Source organism: Coloeus monedula (genome assembly GCF_965178545.1).
Source record: "Coloeus monedula genome assembly, chromosome: 11".
Lineage (NCBI taxonomy): Eukaryota > Metazoa > Chordata > Aves > Passeriformes > Corvidae > Coloeus > Coloeus monedula.
Genome location: NC_138791.1, coordinates 9,198,790 through 9,219,556, shown reverse-complemented (window position 1 = coordinate 9,219,556; position 20,767 = coordinate 9,198,790). Strand labels below are relative to the sequence as shown.

Below are 20,767 nucleotides of genomic sequence, written 5' to 3'. Positions count from 1 at the left end.
CTATTTTCTTACTCACTAGGAGCTCTGGACCACCACCGTGTCTCTCCCACTGCTTATTTTTAGTCAAACTGGTGCTTGTTCCTGCTCTGCTCCAGGGGACTCTGCAGACTCTTACGTTCTTCCAGGATAAGCTTTGTCCAATAGATAAAATTTTGCTGCAGATGTTGTTTCTTCTGTTGGAGATCTCAGTTCAGGAGTGTTTTGTGTATGCCATGTGTTAGATCTGATGTTCTTTGAGGAGAAGATAAGATTTGGGTGCAGAGATGAATCAGGTAGGGATGCTACTGGAGCTTAATTGGCAAAAGATATTGCAAGACCTTATTCTTCCCTGTGAGACACAGGCACAAGGGAGAGCTCCAGTCTGCAGGGGTTTATGTGTTGGTAGGAAGTATCAGAGGAAGGTTTTGTGAGCACAGTGGAATCTAAACCTCTGTTTAAATCTCAGTTTGCTAGACAGGGGTTTCTAACCCATGGCTCATTCTGTTTAGATGGCAATCCTAGTTCAGACAAGCCTTTGTAGCTGCTGGGTGCTGTTTCTCCCTGTTTTGGTCAGATTGTCATTTGGTTTTGTGTCCTAGGCAACTTGCCAGCGTCTGTCTTTCCCCAAATCTCCTCTTGCCCTTCACGAATGCCTTGCAATCATGCTCTTCCCTTGCACGCAGCCCCCAGGGTGGTTGGCATCCAGCGTGCCTGGGTGTAGGAACCGCATGCCGTGTGCCTGTGCGCTTGCTCTGCCCCCTGGTACCGTGGTGCTCCAGGATTTGCTAACCTCCAACGGGGTGAGGGAGCTGCTGATGGATGAAAGCCAGGCCTGCCCTGTGGCCTGCCCTGCTCAGCTCACCCCCTTGGCTCAGCACACACCTCCCAAGGGCCCCGGCACGGCAAGCGCGGGATCCGTGGGGCCGCGATCCAGGCCGTGAGCCGCACAAAACAAACGGCTGCGGCACCACAACGGAGCGCTCCAGCCTCTCCGGCTTGACACCACGTCGTTATATATTGATGCCATGACACCAGCGCTCAAAATAGAAGCAGGACAATTTGATTTCCTGCAGATCTCAGGATGGGGTCATAAAAACGGAGACTGTTCTGGAGAAATGGGATAGGGTGGAAATGTTTGTAGTGACATCACAGCCACTTCCATGCCAATGGCCTCCTACTGCTGCAAACATGTGATTGTGATTTTGCTGCACGCTCCATCAGAAAAGTGCCAGACTGGCCGGGGAGGGAGAGAGAGGGAGGGAGGAGAAGGGGCGGAAATTTTCTGTTCTTGTATCTCAATTCAAATATCTGACAACAGTCTTGCAGCCCAGGGTGCTAAGTGATCAGGAGTGGGACCATGGAGCTGAGACTGTTCCCAGATCAGCAGAGCTCAGGGCATTGCAGCAACCTGAATGGGGGCTGAATATGGACCTTGATTTTACAGTGGAGGGTCTTGGTCTGCATTGGTGTGCTTCAGTGGAGATTTGGGTGGTCTTGTTGTGCTCACTCTTCCTCACTGGTCCCATTTGCTTCTAGTGTCACTTTTTTGGCAAGAAAAACCTACAGGCCTGAAATATGGCTACAACAGCAACTGCAGAGCTGTTGTCTTTTAGGGGTTCCCATTATAGAGAAGAACAGATCTCAGTGCTGGAGTTTCACCCATGAAGCAGAGAGCATCAGGGAGGGATTTAAGCTGGGGATACAGGAGGAGAGAAGGGAGAAAAGAGAGGGAAGAAACAGAAGTCATCACGGAAAATAAAACTAGATTGTGTCTGAGGACATCGCAGGGAGAAATCTCACAACAGTTGCTCCACAAACAGCACTGAGGGCTGCAAAGCCCATCTTGGTGGCAAGGTCCTTCCCAAGCAACAGCCAGTGGAGCCCTGGATGTGTCCAGCACATATAACCCGGGGGGCTGCGGAGGGGAGCAATATCTGCAGGGGCACTGGTGAGCAAAGAGATCCAGCTAATGCACCCATCTATCACATTAAGCTGTCAAAACCCAAACCACTTCCATCACTGTCCGAGGAGAGACTCACTCCCTGCTTAATGGGATGTCTGTCCTGTTGTTGTCATTCCGGGGAGAGAGGCCGCTGCCACCACAGTGTGCAGCCGGCTGTGAGTTTAAAATCCTATTAAACAGGGACTAACAGTTGCAAAAAGAAAGCAGGTATCCCCTAGTGGGGATTTAAAGATGTTTAGACATAATTTGATTTCCCAAGCAGATGTCATTATTGTTAAACAGTTGCCCACTTGATATGTTCAAGTTGATGGCTGTAATTGCTAAAATTAGCAGGTCTGCACAGAGCAAAGGTCAGTCGGTTAATATCGTGATTTAGTATTTTATGAAGTAATTCCAAATGCTTTTATGTATGTTTTTGTTTTTGCAGCCTAAGCCCACATTAAAGTAGTTGTGGGCCCTGCTAATAAAATAATTACTCAGCCTCTCAGCACAGGCTGCTGGCCGTGCTCGGTGACGGAGTTCCATCCACCTTCGCTCCCTGCTCTGCTGGTGCCACAGGCAGCCAGGGCCACACACTTGGGTCTGGAGCTGCAGTCAGAAGGGAGGCTTCCAGCTGCCCCCAAGTGTGACATCTTCAAGCAGAGCTGGTGCTGGAAATCAGCCCATCAAGTCCAGCAGTCACTGGAAGGATGATGGGCTGGTTTCCATCAGCAGCTGAGCACGAGGGTGTGCAGCTGGTACCCATGGTCCTCACAGGGGGATCGACTGCATGTGCAAGTGCATGCAAGCACCTTCAGCCATAAGCACACCTGCAAGACTCACCACTGACCAGGCAAGGTCCCAAAATACAGGTTTTTGGAGGGAAGAGGCATTTTTGGAAGAGGAACAGAGAACTGGAATTGGGCAAGGCAAAGACTCACAAGTTTGTGCTGTGGCTGGTTAGACATCTGGTGCTGCCTCCTCTGGTGCTGCAGCTGCTAAATGGCATGAGAAAAAGCTTTTTAAAACTCCTTGAATGTGTTGGTGTTTTGTTGGCAGGCTCAGTGTTAGTCTGATCCAATGTCCTGGGACAGAACAGGGTTTGCTTCCAAGACAAGGTGTGTTGGGGTTTACTTACCTTTGTGTGTAACAGAGACACAACCCATTCCCAGGGGTGGTTTGGGCACACCTGGCAGATTGCTTGCTACTGCAGGAATGCAGGACTTTGCTAATGCAGATTGACCTGCTCTCTTACCACCAGACCTTTATGACTGTCCTGTCTTTTTTTTTAATCTCAGATATTTAGCTCACAGAAAGTGCTGCAGGGTGTTCTGTGGTCTGCAGTGCACAGAAAGAAATGGAAGAGGATCTGCAGGTCCTCCTGGACTCAACACTTTCAGGGTGAGCTGGGTCTCTTCCCAGTCTGTGTTCCCATATTTGTCCCAGCAGGTTTGGATATGTGCAGCTGCCAGAGCTGCCCCAGGAGCTCTCTGCTACTGCAAGCAGCAAGAGATGCTCTGACCCAGGGATGGAAAAAGGAAGAATTTGCTCTTAGGTGCTGCTTTAGGTACCAGCACAGGAGAGGGAGCTGCTGACCCAAGGCAAGACAGGTCTAAGAGGTATGTAGACTTGCATACCTTTGTCTCAGATCAAGAAATATTGATGTACATAAATAAATATTCCATTAGAGACAAGACTGAAGCAAAGTTTTAGCCCTAGGAAGCTGAAAATGTTGGAGAGTTGAGAATTCAACTCTGGTCCAGATTTCCAAACGTGTTATTTTGATCAAAGACCATTTCAGTTTCCGATCCAAAATGTGCAGTTTGATATTTATTGTTGTTGTTGTTGTTTGGGGTTTTTTGTTTGTTTTGGTTTTTTTTTACCTTAGACTTCCTCTGAGACAGCATTACATAAATTCAAGAAGCCGTGTCACATGAATATGGTGTCCACAGGAGAAGTATCGGTAGAAATACTGACTCGTGTTTGCTCTGACCAAAATAATCTTGCTGTATCAAGCTCCTGAAATATTTGCAGTTCTCAGAGTCCCAGTGCCTGCAGGACTGCTGGTGGCTCCCAAACTGTGGGGGAGCAGCAGACACGGTTTGTCCCCTCATGGAGGTTTTCCCTGCTCCCATTGCCACTGCCCTCCCACCATGTACCCAGCTTGCAGTTAAGCTTTCACTTGCTGCCCAGTGCTGTCTTCTTCTCACTGGGAGAGGGGCTTAACAGCCCTTAACATAACAAATACAGTTTTTGTCTGTTTTTCCAAGCTGGACATGTCATCAATTGCTAAGGACAGCAATTTAAGCTACATTTGTCTTTACAAGAGAAAACGGCTTTGAATAAGGGGTGGCAGCATTCTGACTAATTTAATTTATTGGTTAGTTCTCCAAGCCCTGTACTAGCAACACTACCTCACAGTCTCTTTCAAAGCAAAGGAGTCTGTTACTCCCATTTTACAGCAGAGGAAACAGATGCAAAGACCTGCCCAAACGCAGGCAGCAATTGCAATCTGGATTAGAGTGAAAATGTCCCTGAAAACTACTTCCAGTCTCCAGGGAGACATCACTGGGCAGGGAAAGCTGGGAAACTCAGGATGTAGCGTGGGACCGAAAATAAGAGGTGTGTAAGATTTTAAATGCTTAAGGTGACCTGGCCAAGCAAGAAACAAGGCTCAGCAGTTCGTGCCAGCCCAGGGGAGGGCGGAAACATGGGGAGCACGTTCCATAGCTCAGTGGAGGATGAGAGCAGTGTGCTGGCAGGCTGTGCAAGAAATGCATTGTGAACTGGCTCTTGCAGCTGTGAGCAAGACAATAAGGATGGTAAAGCACCATCTAAGTCCCCACATCCAGCTTTGCACAAAGAGGGAGCTAAACTCAGCCCCCTGGAATCTGTTGGCTCATGGCTTGAATTTAGCTCTTTGTGTTTGAATGACTCCAAGCAGAGAGGGAATATAGATTGTTCCAGTCCGAGAGCCAAATTCTCACCTTTTCCCTGCTCACTTTCAACCCCCGAACTATGCAGGACTTCCATCAGGATCTCTGGTCATAATTTGCAGGGCATTCTCAAGAAACCCCCAGTTTTCTTTTACAGTCTGAGGAATGACATTTTCTTCCTTCTTCTGTTCTTTTCTATGCCATTCTCTCTCATCTAGGCTCTCCATGTCCACTGACCCCTGCCTATCTTCTTGCCAGTATATAAAAACCTTTTTTCTGTGGATATGCATCTTCTCATACACCAAAAGTAGGTAGGATCTTCTTCCCCTAGTGTCAGGGTTGTGTATGAGGGTCACACAAGATTTTATTCATCCAGCTGGTAGACTTTAACCCTGGCATCTCAAGGAGTAGGAAGGGAACCTATAGCCTTGTTACAGGGCTCTCTTACCTGTCCATGAACCAGCCTGTCTCCTATTGCTGTATTAATCAGCTTGGTCTCTTTGGCAAACCAGCAAGGTTGCTTTCACATGTATCTGTGATACGTACTTACTGAACAATCACTATCTCTCCCCTCATTAAGGCTTTGTGGAGTCACACTCTTTAGTTTAGCATAACAATATCTTTACCTGCAAAATATTTTGTTCCCAGCCATTGAGAAGTCTGCAACATCAGTTGTGTCATGAACTCAGCATTTATTAATACTGCTTGTAGTTGATCCCATCAGTTGAGCTATGAGAGCACATCCCACAGCTTGCAGTTAATGCTTGTGCTGGTGATATTAAGAATTCAGGTAGTCTCTCCCATTGATTATCACAGACTTCAGTTTGCCATCTTCTTCCACTTCTTTTGTCTCCTGCCCATCTTCAATGATTTTCCGGGTGGTGATGGTCTTGCCATTGACCTCTTCAGTAGTGGTTATCACTGTTCTGACACCATATGGCCCAGCTGTGTTTTCAGTAAAGGAGGTGGTGGGGTGACCACTGGAACAGAATGAATTCCAATGCACAAACGGCTCCCTGGACCTTCCTCCTCTTCCACTTGTGCTCTGCTGGTTTTCAGCATTGATTCTGATGTCAAAAGGGTTCAAGAAAATACATGTAAATGGATACATCCTTTCAAAGACCTCTTCTTGATGGGGGAATCCATGATGGGAACCAAAGAAGCTGTTATAACCCGCTGCAGCTCTTTCTCTGTGGACTCTGCTCTCCTCAACAGACTTGTCGTAGAGTGATCGCTTCTGAGGGTCAGACAAAATCTCGTATGCTTCAACAATTTCTTTGAATTTCTTCTCAGCTTCCTCCTTGTTTCTGGGATTCTTATCAGGATGCCATTTTAGTGCCAGTTTGTGGTAGGATTTCTTAATATCATCCTGTGAGGCATCTTTTTGCAGTTCAAGGGTCTTGTAGTAATCCACCATCTCAGAGGAACGCTGGGGTTGTTTGGAAGATGCCTGGTTACCTCTTTCCTACCAAGGTTGATCAGCATGCAGAGACTCCTGGACACCCAATGGCACTGCACTCCTCAGGGGTGGGGAGCTGCTCAGTCCACCCCATGAGCTGCTCTGTCCTGTTGCAGTGCGAGGCCACTGAGAGCTGCTTGACCATAGAAATTCTTTTCAAACCTGTATCTCACAAACCATAAGATTGTGACCTCAGAGGGGGTTCAGCCAACCCCGGCTCAGTTGTCCTGACCACATTCTAGGGCAGAGTTGGTTGTCAATGGCCTTGTTTTTAAATGTAGATCATGCCCGTGGTGGTGTAGTTGCTGGATGTAACTGTGCTGACACAGCTGTGATGTAGGACTGCCACAGAATCATAACATGGTTTGGGTGGGAAGTGACCTTTTTTAAAGGTCATCTAATCCCCACCTCCTGCCATGAGCAGGGACTCCTTCCACTAGATCTGGTTGCTTAATGCCCCAACCAAACTGGCCTTGAACACTTCCAGGGATGGGGCATCCACAGCTTCCCTGGGACATGTCTTTCACTGTTTTACCACCCTTATCACTGCCAGATTACTTTTTTGCCTGAACCTGCCTTACAGTGGGGTTCTCAGATACTCAGTGTTGATTGGTGTGCAATCCAGGGAAGTATGGTGTAGTCAGGTCATACTATCCCATGGGACATAATTCCCTATGGCAGTGGCTATAGGGAAGCTGCAGTTTGGCTACTCACAGTTTGGAAAGAGTGTTGATAAATCAGAGAAAGCCCAGGGAAAGGCCACAAAATGTGACTAAGGGATTGGAAAATACGCTCTGGAGTGAGAGACTTGGGAAAAGAGGAAGTTCAATGCCAGCTACATCACAATCAGCAAGAACTTGCATGGGAACAGAAATTCAGTGCCACAGGGATCTTCAGGCTCCCAGGAAAAGCAGTTGGAAGGTGTCATTAGCCAAATTTAAACCCAAAATACATTGCACATCCTTCTTTATGAAGGTAGCGAATCACTGGAACTTCCCCATATGGCCATTTTTAAACCCTGTGTGGGAATTTTTCCTGAAATCATGATTAGATGGCCATCATAATCTTTTCTGAATTTATAGACAAGCCTAACACTTTCAGAAGAGCCTCATTTTCAGGTTGGTAGTAAATTAAATTCTCAGAATTACCACCCTTAGCCTCTTTTCTATATGCCTTTCTGGATACCTGTCCCAAGGTCTGTATGCATGTACAACAGGGATGGCCCAGGAACTTGACACAGACAATCAAATCTAGGGTTATCCTGCATCTGTTCTGCTCCTTGGATTTGCCATTCTGGTGGGAAATACAATATCCTCAGAGGGAATCATCGCATGAAGAAGGTCTCCAAGGAAATGCCAGTAATGAGAACTCATCTGTGTATAACACAGTGTCATAAACACCTACTAATAGCAGCATGTGTTGCAGATCGCTGCCCTCTTTTCCATTATCCCACAATTTGGGAAGAAGTCAGGAGCCAGCCAGACCAAAGAGCATGTGCACAGCGTATGAGCTGGCTGCTGTCCTAACACACACCCTCTGGGTAGGGCTGTGAAAGCAAGGGGCAGCCATGTCAGCCTGGAGACAGCAGTGTGACAGAGGGAGGAAGGCAATTGAGCTGACACATGTTGGGAAAGGTATTTGTACTGCTGGTGTTCTCACTGGTCAGTGATGGGGCAGTAGCACAGAGGTACTTGTCAGATTTGGGCAGTAAAAGTTGCCGCAGGGCAGTGCAGTTCTGGGGGTTGGACCTGAAGGAGGTGCAAAGGAGCTCGTGGTCCTGGGGGCTCCCCCCACTGGGGAGATCTCAGCTTTTGCCTCCTGTGGCACAGAAGTCTTCCTAACTACAGGGTGGTTGTGCCACCTGAATTATTTCTCTGCTGGATGTTGTTTGTTCTGTAGAAATGGCAAAAGTAACCTGGGCCCAACAGCAAGCTGCTGCTGCCCATTTGAGCTCAGAGGGCTCTTTGCATTCCCAAAACACCCTGAAGTGGTCTTCTACACTGAGGGCAGAGCTAAGACTTGATGGCTGACTCAGACTGTAGTCTTATGCTTGAAATCTTCACAAAAGGAACTAGATTTTTTAAGGATTGTCCATTGGACTTGAGGGTGATCCAAGCTTACACCCCACAAGTCCCCAAAAGGTGCCAACAGCTCCTAGCCACTGCCAGCATGGTCCTTTTGCAGATGCTTGGCAGACATTTCAAGAAGTATTGCTGTTCCTACTCTCTATTACCCAGAAGGGAAAATGGGACATCAGAAAAGTCTGTTGGAGAGGGTTCCAGGCCAGTTATCAACTGCAGGGAGTGGGCCTGTGCACAGAAGGAAGGAGGTGACCCTGCCTTTTGCTGTGTCTTTGCAAAGTGTCTCCTCCCCGACTTTCTTTTGATGCTGAGAGCCCATCTCAGACTGGCTGGCGGACTGGGTTATCTGTCTTGGATTTAGTGCATCCTACCCAGCTGAAAAGTAGGGAGTGTTTTTCTCCTGTCATCCCCGAATGGAGGACACTCACTGCCTGTCTGTCTGCTGCCTGCAGCAGGCGTCAGTGATTAGCAGCCGTTCAAGACAGGCCACTGCTGTGAGCCAAAAGGGTTTGCAAGGAAAAAAGAAAGGGTCGAGGAGAGGCAGGGAGAAAGGGAAATTAGACATGCACACATCAAGTAACTAGACCCAAACTGGCCTGGCAGCCCCATCCCTAGAAACCAAGGCTTTGAAATGAGAAATGTTTTTCGTATCTTAAATCTCAACTACAAACAATAAAAACCAGCCCAGACTGTGTTCTTTGAAGAGAAAGTACGAGTGACCTGAACAGTGGTTATCAGCAGCGTCATTAAGATAAACCCTTAACATGATTTAAAGCATCCGAAACTGAAGGCAGCACTTTCAGATACTAACAAAATGGTCTGACATTGGGGATGAAAATCAATAGTAATCTGATGTCACTAAAAATACTCAAAAGTGTCCCATGGCTGATGGAGGTGAGATTAGTGTAAATATTTGTATTCTAATCAGTGGCACGCGAGGGCTGGAGGCGGCCTTTCTGTCTATTTAATTAATGGAGTGGCTTTTTAAAAGGATCCTAATCATATGTGATTGTATCTGCTTATCAACATTTTTGCTAATTAGATGATATGGAGGCAGTCACTCTGCTAATTCCCTCATCCAAACAGCATATCCTGCACAGATAAAGTACAGTCTCTTTTTAATAAGAAACAATCATGAGACAGACTAACCTTAATGGTGCTTATTATCCGAGGATCTTTGGGATTTTCTTTTCTACCCGCCCCCTCCTTCCTTTTTCTTCATTCCCTGCTTCAGTATGCCAGATGGATGTGGACGTAGCAGTCCCTGTCCCCCCAGTTCCCCACTCCAGGCACCACCATGTCCAACCTTCTCTTCCCTCACAGCCAGACACTGGGTCTGTAAGAGCAGGGATTGTCAGCCAGGTGAGGATGGGGAGCAAAACAGAAGGCACCACACAGCAAAATGTCCCAAGCTTTTGGTCACCCAGATGACAGGTGACCCAACCGTGCAGCCCCAATCCCTGATCTGGCTCTTGGCACCCCAGTGAGCCCTAGTCCAGAAAGGATTGAGTGCCTCCAAGTTGTGAAAATATTTTTCTATTATTATTTTGGTTAGACTAAATATTAGGAAAAGTTTCTTCAGTGAAAGAACTGTCAAGAATTGGAACAGGCTGCCCATGGCAGTGGTTGACTCACCATCTCTTGAGGTATTTAAAAGCCATGTGGTTGTGGTGGGTTAGTGGTGGGATTGGCAGCACTGGGTTAACAGTTGGACTTGGTGATTTTAAGGTCTTTTCCAACCTAAAGAATAATTATTATTGTTGTTGTTATGGGTTTTTTCTGTTTTAAAAGCAGCCAAGGACAGAAGAGGTCTACACAAGTGATTTCTCATCAGCCCTGTCGATTCTGGGGTCCCTTTATCTAAACCAACACAAGGCAGAGACATTTGTTCCAAGTCCTTTGACTATCCAAACAAACATGAATCGTGCTTTGCTCCACCAGTCAAATTGCCATTAGATGCCTCCCTGCAGGTCAGCCCTGTAGGAGGGATGCTGTGCTCAGCCCTGGAGCCACGTTCCCGGGGATGACAGTCAGGGATAGGCACACTGGGCCGACCCCCCGCTGGGGCGGCACAGAGGGACCTGCCTGACTTCAGAATAAGGCTAAAAAGTAAATAGAGAATTTGCCCTGAAGAATGTCTCCTCACCTCTCAAAATACAAAAGCAACGTCTAGATAAGGAGAACCCATCCTGAATGTGTGTAGCTCCCATCCCTAGAGAATGTGGGTGGAGCAGTGGAGAGGGGTAGGTGCCTGTGCTTCGTTTCAGGAGATCGGGAGTTTGCCTGCTGTTTTTCTTTTGTGAATGTTGAGCAGAAAAGGCTTTAATGACACAGATTCCCTACTCTGTACAGGAGGGAGCGTCAGCATGTTCTGTGCATTGATCCCGTGTTCTGAGCTCAGCACGGAGGTTGGATGTGGGATGGGAGATGGGGTGGCTCTGGGGGGTGCTGACTGGAAGTGGCCCCCAGAGGCTGGGACACAGAGCTGGGTCTGTTTCCAGCTTTTCTGGGACTCAGGTTGGGGCTTAAGACTAAATCAAGGTTCAGGCAAGAAGACAACCATCTCTTCTGAGTGGTAGTGAGGAAGGGCAGGAACCTCACAAAACCATTCTTTTTTGAGATATGAAGACAAAGAGGAGGCCTGGCCCTACTTAGTGGAGTCAAGAATGAGCCTGATGTGTATTTTATGTAAGATCATGCCCCATATCCAGGACTGGAACTTGCTTCAGTCTTGGAAAGCCCCAATACTGTTGTAACTCATGTCCGTGAACTCTGACCCCATCAGAACTCAGAGCACTTTGGTTGCACTGACTGGGTCATCTCCACATGTCCTCTGCAGTATCCTCTCCAGAAATGGCTATGCTGAATTGTACTCAGCAACACAGCTGGCCAGTTCTTCTACCACTCCTCCTCTTTGGCACGGTCCCTGGCCCTAAATCCTCTCCATGTAACACACAGGAATTAATCCAATATTGACCACTTTCCCAGAGGGGTTTCTCATTGCTTGTTCCATGACTGAGGGCTACAACTTGAGAAGAGGAGGGACTTCTGGGGCAAGGATTGCATTGCAAGCCGTTGAGTCCTGGGGCTTAATGAGGCACTGCTTATCAGCAAAGCATGCTTATCTGGAGCCCGCTGCCGGTGTACCTGCTCCAGCCCCATCGTGAGCGAACATGTTTTACCACCCAGTTGCAGGGAGCCAGGAGCACGGTCAGATGGCACAGTTCAGCTGATGTGTGGTAACTCGTGAAGCCACAGCAACTTTATCACTTCACAACATCCATACATAGCCACAGCCTTGAATCTTCGCAGGGGAAGAAAGGATGATGAGTTACTGTTCTGGGATTTTCTCCCTGTTTCCAGTCAGTGGGAAGTGGTATGTGGAGCATTCATTTAATAAACCAGAGGGGAAAAGCTGTAGATCAGCTTCTCATTATTTCAGTGCTGGCTCACGCCATCACTTGGGCTCGTGCCTGACAGTTCAGTGTGTTATTTGAGGCCACTCAAGCATTCTGCAGAAATGATGCCACCCTCCTCTGAAAGTGTGGGGTTCATCCAAGCAGGGAGGGCCTGACTCCATTAGTAAGTTTATCAGTGCTAATTTCATCTCAGTTTGAGGCCTGTTTACAAAGAAGGTGCTCACTTTGAAGACTCATCCCTGTTTAGATGAAACCTTCTGGAGATGTTTTACTGATGTGGAATTCTGAAGCAAAGCAAATCTGGATGGGTAAAAAATGCACCAGTGGTGCTGGTTTGCAGGGTAAGGAGGGAGTCCTAAGTGGTACAAAATTTAGGTGAGGGTCCCGGTGATGTGCACAGACATGCAGGAGGCATGGTAAATGTCTGTGTCCCCATATTTTCTAATGTGTTACACTTATGTCTAACAAGGGGGGCCTGGGCAACCCAGGTAGCAGGTGAGGGATTGACCAATCACCAATTTCTTTACTGGGAGTGGGGAACTGGAGAAGAACACTGAAGCCATCAGGAAGTGTGTTCTGGTCCCACCCATGGGCACCTTGTACACAGGGCTGCCGGGAACAGTGAAATTTCCACACTGCCTCAGCAAAGGTTTAGTCTGAGTTTATTGCCGAGATTAAAAGACTGGAGAATATAAATTGTAAATGTGATGACTTAAGAGCTCATAAATTCAGTATACAGCCCCATTCCAGAGAGCTTGCATGCAGTGCAGCCACACTGCCTTGGGCTCACGAGTTGCCCTTGCTCCCATTGCTCAAACCCACGCCCTGCAGGGAGCCCTTCTGCCCTGCCTGGCTCCCAAAACGTTGCATGTGCGTGTGTGTGCACAGATGCTTGGAAACACACACACACACTGGCCAGGGATGCCGTGCACGCTGGGGGTTTGCTGCTTATGTACTGACATGGACTCCCTGCCGCTGCTTCAGCCCAGAAACCAGCACTAGTGTGGAACAGTATTTGCCCAGAGTCACTGCAGTGAGGGAACAAGTAGAGGTCTTCTAAGATGAGCTCCTGGAAGGAGGGACAGTCCCTCCTCACTGAGGAGCCATTTGCTTGCATTTATCTGTGGTCCAAGTGTCCTTGCTCAGTGCTTGCAGAGGAACTCCACGGTCTTACCCCTGTCCTTGTGTGTGAGCAGCAGGAGTTGTGTGGGCAAATTGGTCCCACACACGGAATCAGTCGAAGCAGCATTGCTTCTGATCTGCAGTGGAGAATTCCAGAGTGGGAATGATAGAGCTTTTGAACAATGCACAAGTCCCTCCCCCAGTTTTCCACTTATCCCACTTGTGTCCCCCACCCTGGAGCTGAGTTACCCCTGTGCGTGGAGAACTTGAGGAGAGCTTCTTGGAGCAGTGCTTAACGTGTCGAGCTGATTCTGAGGTGGGTTGAGATTAGGTTTCTATAACTGATTTGCAGCTGTCACTAAGTTTGTCCAGGACAAAGTTCCTTGGATAAACTGCCTAAGTGTTGTAAGCACCTTTGGCATTATGTGCTTTTCCACTTTTTCTAGGAAGATGGAGAACTGGAAATGAGCCTGCTTCTAGGATTCATCCAGCCCATGCCAAGGACAAAGCTTTTGGTCTTGAAGCCCTAATGTGGGGACATAACACCCAGTGCCAACCTACTGTCCTGCTGAGGGCAGAGTTTATGACAGTCTGAGCAAGGAGAGCTGGGAATAAATCCTGGGAGAGCACCAGAAGATGCAATGGGATGCCTTTCTTCCCAGTCAAGTGGACCAAGCCCTCAGCACACAGTAAGCGTGAAGGGGATGGGCTTGGCAGTTGGTTCCCGCAGACCTTGTGGCTCCCTGTCCTTGCACAAGCGTCCGGGGCTCAGTGCTTGGGGCAGGCTGTGTTTGGCTGTCTCGGGGTAAGCCGCAGACTGCTTTTTGAAGAACAGTGCCCTGCAGCCTCCTGTGCACAGGCCCCAACTCCAGTGGCATGTGTGGGACAGCACACTGAGGCTCCTCTGTGCACCAAGGTTCACTTTCAGGGTCCAGCACAAGGGCCAAGAGCAGCACCTGCAATAATGTACACCAACCTTTCAGCAAAGCCAAGTCCTCGACTTCCTGACATGTTTCTCTGAAGAAAGTGGCTTGGGCCTCCCTGAGAGCACTGCTGGATGTTTCCCATCTCCCAGGGTGGAGCGTGCCCAGAGCAGGCAGTGTTGGCAGTGTTTTGTTCTAGTCTGTGGAGACAGCCATAGGTGTTGAGGGTGGTGTTTGGTACACCTGGCGTTTGCTCTTTTCTCAGACCTTCTTTTACCAAATGAGGAACAGGAAAGGGGGAGATGATATTTTTAAAATACTTTTTAATCACTGTAACATCCACATTCCTGCTCTTTTGCTTTTGCAGTAGATGTAGCTCTGTTGCCACAAGAGCGTGTGCGAATGTAGGGCCATGGGTGCCTGTGTGCATGGCTGGGCAGATGAGGCTCGGGGTGCAAGCCCAGGGGCAGAGCAGACTCAGGAACACACTGCATATATTGGACAAACCATGTTGCATTTTCCTACCCTGGCTGGACTCTATTTGGCAGGTTTGTGGTCTGACAAAACTGTCTTCCCTTGCTTCCCTCCACCCAGACCCTTGAAAACTTTGGAAATTCATCTGGAATATTTGCCATTCCTCAGCACCCCATTTGTGTGACCCACCAGAACTGTCCTTTCCCGGGACTCGGTTCTGAATGAAGAGCAGAGATAACGTTTAACAGGCAAAAGCAGATGAGAAGGAGATAAAGGAATAAGGGGAGGGAGGGGAGGAGGAATGCGGAGGTATGTGGCTGCATGTTGTACTGTGTTTATGCATAAACAGGCTTGCTTATCGATATCCAGATGTAAGCATGAGTGCAGGGTAATATCTCCCGAAACAATAGACGCTGCTCGGCTCGAGGAGCGCTGCCGGAGCCTCCCTGTCAGATGCTGCCGTGTTATCAGGTTGCAGCAGGCGTTCGCATCTAATCAGGGATCTGAGCCCCGTGAGCCGCACCCGGGGGTTTCGGAGCCTCTCCTCCAGTCTTCAGCCCACTCTGCTCTCTGAGGGGAGAGGGCAAGAGGGGCCAAGCATCTCCGGAGGTGATACTGGTGTGTCTGGCTGCCCGGCTCCACGCTTTGGCAGGGATGCAGGAGCTGGTGTTGCCGCCACATTTCGGCAGGGATGGCACCGGGGTGACTCTTAGGACTCGGCTAGCCCTTGCGAGGAGTGGAAAGTCTGGCCAGCAGTTTGTTCAACCTGGGGCAGAGCATGTCACAAGGACCAAACCGGCCACTTCACCCCCATCCTCTGTGCTTCGACAGGACAGGAGTTGGCCCGGGGGCACCGCTGGCAGCCAGGGCTCTTTTCTCTTTTATTTTCTTCTGTGTTTTTAAGGAAGGCTCCAAGAGCAAAAAAACTTACAAAACCTTCTTCCCTGCCGCTCCCTAGCACCAAAACGCAATGGCCACTAATCTTACGTGGCTCATAACTGCAAATAGCTCTGGAACTAATTAATTTGACAGTACCGCGGCTGCCTGCCTTTTCCACCAAAATCAATTAAGAAAACGCACATTTCCCCTTCTCCTCCCGCCCCTCGCCGCGCCACATCGCAGGGAGGCAGAGGGGAGAAGGCGCAGCCGGGACCGGGCGCTGCTTTCCCAGGGCTCCCGGGGGTCAGGGTGGGGAGCAGAGCGGCGAGAGCTCAGTGAAAGGGGATTAGCAAGGTGGGGGGAGAGACGCCGCTCGTTCTCCACAACAGGAGCTGGGATGCTCCCTGGGGACGGGTGGCGGTGGGAAAGCTTGATTGCCACATGCAGCCACGCTGTGCCGCGTTCCTCCCTCCCTCCGTCCTGGTTCCCTGAAGACCCCTGTGAATTGTCATTCCTTGCCAGTGCAGGGGGGGAAATGGCCATCGGGCTCTCAGAGCATTTTTTATTTGCATGGCTGATGAGCCACTCCAGAAGGGGCTGCAAGGGAGAGGTGGGTGGGAATTTCATCACTGTTTGCTTGCCAAGCGAGGGCAGAGGTGTGTGTTAAAAAGGATTCGGCAAGAAATTTAGGGAGACAAATTTTGCATTTTGTGGGAGGCAGTGGTAGGAATCAGAGTGGGGTCTCATGCAATTTTTAAGGCTCCTGACCCTGGGGCTCCTTGCCCAGGCAGGTAAAGGCAGGGAGCGTGCCAGAGGGGCTGCGGCTCCCTCTGCCCTGCGCTGGGTGTGGGGTGGGAGGGTCTGAGCTGGGGCGGTGCATCAGCATCACACTGCTTCCCAAAAAATCCAGCAAGAACAGGACCCCCCTCCACGCTTTTTCTTCTGGTTCCACTTCCAGATGGAAAAGAAAGCCAGGTCTGGGGTAAACGAGTTGAGTGATAGCAGGGCTCCGTGAGCATGCAGCTCCCCAAAAACTCTCTTCTCAGAGAATGCAAGACAACTGTTCTTAAGAAACGGTGGTGGGACACCTGGCCAAGCTGGGTAAAACCTCCTGAGCATTATTTCTGTAAATGCCTCCATTTGGTCCATATCACCTCCTCCCATCTCTGTTGAAATGCCCTTCTATTAATAAATAACTCCATTCTCCATTACCCCATCTCCACAACTCACGTTGAAGTAACTGGGAATTTGGGTTTGGTTTTTATAGACATTAGAAATAGATTTTATCTTTATTAAGGGCTCTGTCTCCACCACCCCAACCTTTGCTCCATTGCATAGAGCATAGCAGTGGCTGGAGCAGAGGAAGCAGGTCCCTGGGCTGAAGTCAGCAAGGGGAGAGGAAGAAGAACCTCTCCCTGGCTTTGGCCAGGGCAGAAGGAGTTTAAAAGGGCCAGGTTCTTCCCTGTGCGTTGGTGACCTGTGAGTATGTCTCTATAGCATGGTGTAAAGCGCTTGAGAAAACAAGGGAGAAAATGTGAATGAAGAATATTTAAGAAAATTTGTATCTGAAAGATTTAATTCTCAAGAGTTTGTTTGTTTTGCCTTTTGTAGTGTCTTGAAAAATACCTATCAGGAAACCACCTGAATGCAGACATAGTGCTGAGCCTCCACATGAATTTGGGGAAGATTTTCTTTTTCTAAGCTGTGGGTTGCAAACAGTCCCTGGAAAATATTTGAGTTTTGAAGTGCATCGGTTGGCTGTGATGGGGCAGGGAAGTCACAGGACAGCATTTTTATGCTGGTTTGGACGGCAGCATGGTTTTTGGCATGGAAATCAGTGCATGTAAATTAGAATTGTGGTTTCCATGAATACTATCATATATGGATTGGAAGCTGATTTTCCAAGAGCAGTCATGCCAGGAAAACTTGTGCTCTCACATAGCCCCAGGCAGCAAACACAAGTGACACAAACATGGTGAGGGTGAGTTCATTTACAACTGTGACTGTTCAAAAAGTATTTCTAAAATTTGCCTTCCCTGCTGTTCCTCCCCCATTCGTCCCCCCTTCCTCCTCCCCTCCCAGCTATGCCAGAGTGAGCTCGGAGGTTTGGTATCCAGCCTTACGCAGCAGCTGGTGCTGGGCTGCCGGGGCTCGGCGCCACAGCCGCGCACCTGGGCGCAGGTAAGGCTCCGGCAGGGTGGGGACTGGATTCTTTCCCGGCCCCTCTCAGCAAACAGCTCCTGCCCTGGAGCCCTGCGTTCCTCTGCCCTTATCTCCCTGTGCAAGGCAAAGCTATAAATGTTATTGGCCATGAAGTTATTCATCCCCTTCAAAGTTACGCATATGCAAAACAGGCTCTCCTGCTGGAATGGGAGTCTCCGTACCAAGACTGAATGTTTAAAGATTTTTTTGGTTTTTTTCTTTAATAAAAACCTCCAAGAAAGAAGCATATTAACATATAGCAACATTAACAGCACTGGATCTGTATAAACCTAATAATGTATGTTAGCACAAGTAAATAACCACAGCATTTCTTACCAGGTAAACATACTGTAGCTCCAGGGATGGCTACACTGAGGTGCAGAACAATAGCCCAGCTCGTCTGTGCAGTTGGCAGTGGAGACAATAAGGAGGAGCTTGAGTTGGGACATAGATCCTGCCTTCATCACAGGCACAACTCATCCCCTTGCCATGCCTGTCCCAGGGATGTGACATTGGTCCTGTCCCCGGAGTGCTCTGCAGCCACACTGGCACACAGCAGCCTCCATCCCAGTTGGATGCAGTGATATTCCCACCAGAGCAGCACACAGTGGTGGGGGCTGTCAGCAGAGACCAGAATTTCAAAACTCAGAAGACCCTGCTGCCCTCTGGGAGTTTATGAAATTCGTTCTGGTTCATACCTGCTGTTGTTTTAAACTCATTCCTTTCTGAGGAATGACTCAGCTCAAGAAAGAAAGCAGCTATTTTACTTTACTGGTAACTAGGAGAATTCAATGATATATAAAGGGATGGGAGATCTGTTACATCTCTCTGACCTCTGCAGCTGGAAGAAGCCATTCCCCCATTTATGGCATGTCTCCTATTTTATTAGACTGATGCACAGGCTATATCAGTTGTTCCTTGTTTTTCCCCCATTCTGTTGACGGCTCAGACCAAGACCTTTGCAATGCTTCAAGCCAGCTGAGCCTGCAAACCTCTGGATGATCCAAGCAGCAGTTCCCAATCAGTCCCATCCCCTTCCCTTCTCCTGCTGCAGGGCAGCTCTCTGCAGAGGGTGGTGGTGCGGGGGTGAAGCAATGTGGGATAGGGCTTTTTGGGGAAGCAAATGTGAGACCCCGGACAGATTCTGTCCCACATTTCAACTTCCGTGGCCCAACATCAAACATGTCACTGCAGCCTGAGCCCCCACGGGTCTGATGGAGGAGCAAAAAGAGAGGGCTAGAGGCAGCAGATCCTAATCTTTATTAAATAAGAACAAAGCTTATGCCGGCTAATGAGAAAAACAAACCGATGAAAGATCCGGCGAGCTCCTCAGAAGGACACAAAGAAATTCTCTCTGAACAAGAGCAGGCTAAAAATATTCCTGAATATTTATTTTGCTGGCAATGTCTTCACAGGCTCCAGATCTGATGCCGCCTCTTTGGGGATTGGCATGGCCGTCACAGCGATTTCAGAGGAGGGTGCTCCAAGTTCTGCGTGACGCCCAGAGTCAGGGCAGAAACAGCCAAGACGCGAGAGCACAAACTGCCTCGGTGCTGTGAGATGACAGCCAGTCCCCATGCACTTCTGCTTCTCTACAGGCAACAGAGTGTTTACCATTGGTTTATGTCCATCATCTTGTTTGGAGCCAGTAAGTAAGAGCCAGATGCCACAGGCACTTTTCTCCAGTTTCATTCCCCTTCTCAACACGGGCCATTGTGCACAGGGTGCCAAGGCTTGCACTGGTGCTGAGCATCCTCTGCATCACGACTTCAGACACATCAGGGACAACTGGCCAGAAACGTGGGGCACTAGTTGTCTTATCCCGTTTGAGCCCACAAAGTTCCCCCAAAATATCTCCATGACCTGCTGGCCTTATCAGCCCCAGGTCTTCTCCCTGCAGCGAGACACAGCCTAAGGAGCCGTCATCAGCCAAGGTATGAGCATCGTTTGCAAGCAAACCCAAGACCATGAGAAGATGCCCAGACTGCACACCTAATATTATGAATTCCAGAGCACAGACCATGCCTGAGGAAACCATCAGGCCAGAGAGTGTTTTAGGAGGTTGTGATCAGCCTGGCATGCGCTGTGAACCCCAGTGAGCAAAGCTGCACCCACGCAGGGGTTTGCAAAGATTCAGCCAGCCCAGCTGTGTCATGTCTCCTGCCCTTGCCACTTCCCCTGGGCCCCCATGAACCTCTTGTCCAGCCCGTTATCTCCAGAAATAGTTAGTGGGAGGCAATGCCATTGCCGTGCTGGGTCAGACCACCCAGCCAGGACAGGCAGCTGTGGGGGCTGCTCAGAAATCAACTCGCAGCTTCACAGCTGCACCCCCTTTCCCATATGGGCTGAGCCCCAAACCTTAGTATTGAGTACCCACTGAACTTGGCTGAAAACATCACTTCTGAAAGCAAAAGCAATGCAGCAACAAGGCCTGCAGTTCCCCCTCTGCTTCTGCCTTCACTGACCATGAAACTTCAGCCCCTGCTCTTTTAATGTATTGTGGCTGAACTTGCTGCCAGCAGGTCAAAGGGAACATAATTTACTCAGGCTTTGATTCATTTGATACAGTTTGGGGTGAAAAGGGGGAGGGGGAGGATAGGAGACGAAGGGAATAAGTAGTGGCAGGGAAGGAAAGAGGTTGCCTGTTTGTGTGGGAACTGGATTAGTAAGAAAATGACAGAACCCTTTTCTAGCCAAGAGGGATTTAGCAATATCAAGAGCGTTTTGACCAGAGCAGGGGCTCCCTGTGCTCAGATCGGCCATGGTGGGCAGGAGGCAGCCTGAGCATTTGTCTGCAGGGTCCTTTTTATCTCTTTCCCTGACTGGGAGATTGGCAAGGGGAGAGGGGTGTTTGTATTCTGTATTTCCTGGAGAGTCCTTTTACTGCTCAGGCAGGACCGTGGGATGGTCAGAGTTCCCTTCCTGGCAGCTAGCTCTCATCATGTTTGCGTCTCCTTAACACCCTCCTCATCTTAGACCCTTTACCAGCTCCATCATGAATTTCCCTGCCCATTTTCCTGCTGGAAGGAAGCTGCAAGGCTTGGAAGAGACAAATGAACCCATGTGGTGCCACAAGTGGCTTTTTTCTAGACACACATTAGAGGCAGTGATTGTCCTACCAATACTTGGAGCATGGGGAGCTTACAGGCACCGAGGATGGACTGAAATCAGGGGAGCATAGCCCTTCCCTCACATTGCTTCTGGCTGTACTTTTCCATGGCAGTCTGGTCCAGCTCAACTCACTAGCCTTATCCTCACTGGTGCTGTGCAACCCCCAAAATATTGTAAAAACCCCCACTCTCTGCCCTGCTCACTCCTCTAGTCATCACCATCAGCCTTGCAGAAGTCAGG

The 20,767-nt window shown here is 49.0% G+C and overlaps 1 protein-coding gene across 1 annotated transcript; it reads right to left on the bottom strand.

The window, feature by feature from the left end:
- Positions 1-5,635: 5,635 nt before the first annotated feature.
- Positions 5,636-6,274, bottom strand: DNAJB8 (DnaJ heat shock protein family (Hsp40) member B8; the record flags this gene model as incomplete). Its single annotated transcript, XM_082288509.1, has 1 exon — positions 5,636-6,274. The coding sequence occupies one exon, from the start codon at positions 6,272-6,274 to the stop codon at positions 5,636-5,638; it is 639 nt and encodes a 212-aa protein (XP_082144635.1).
- Between the last annotated feature and the right edge of the window lie 14,493 nt (positions 6,275-20,767).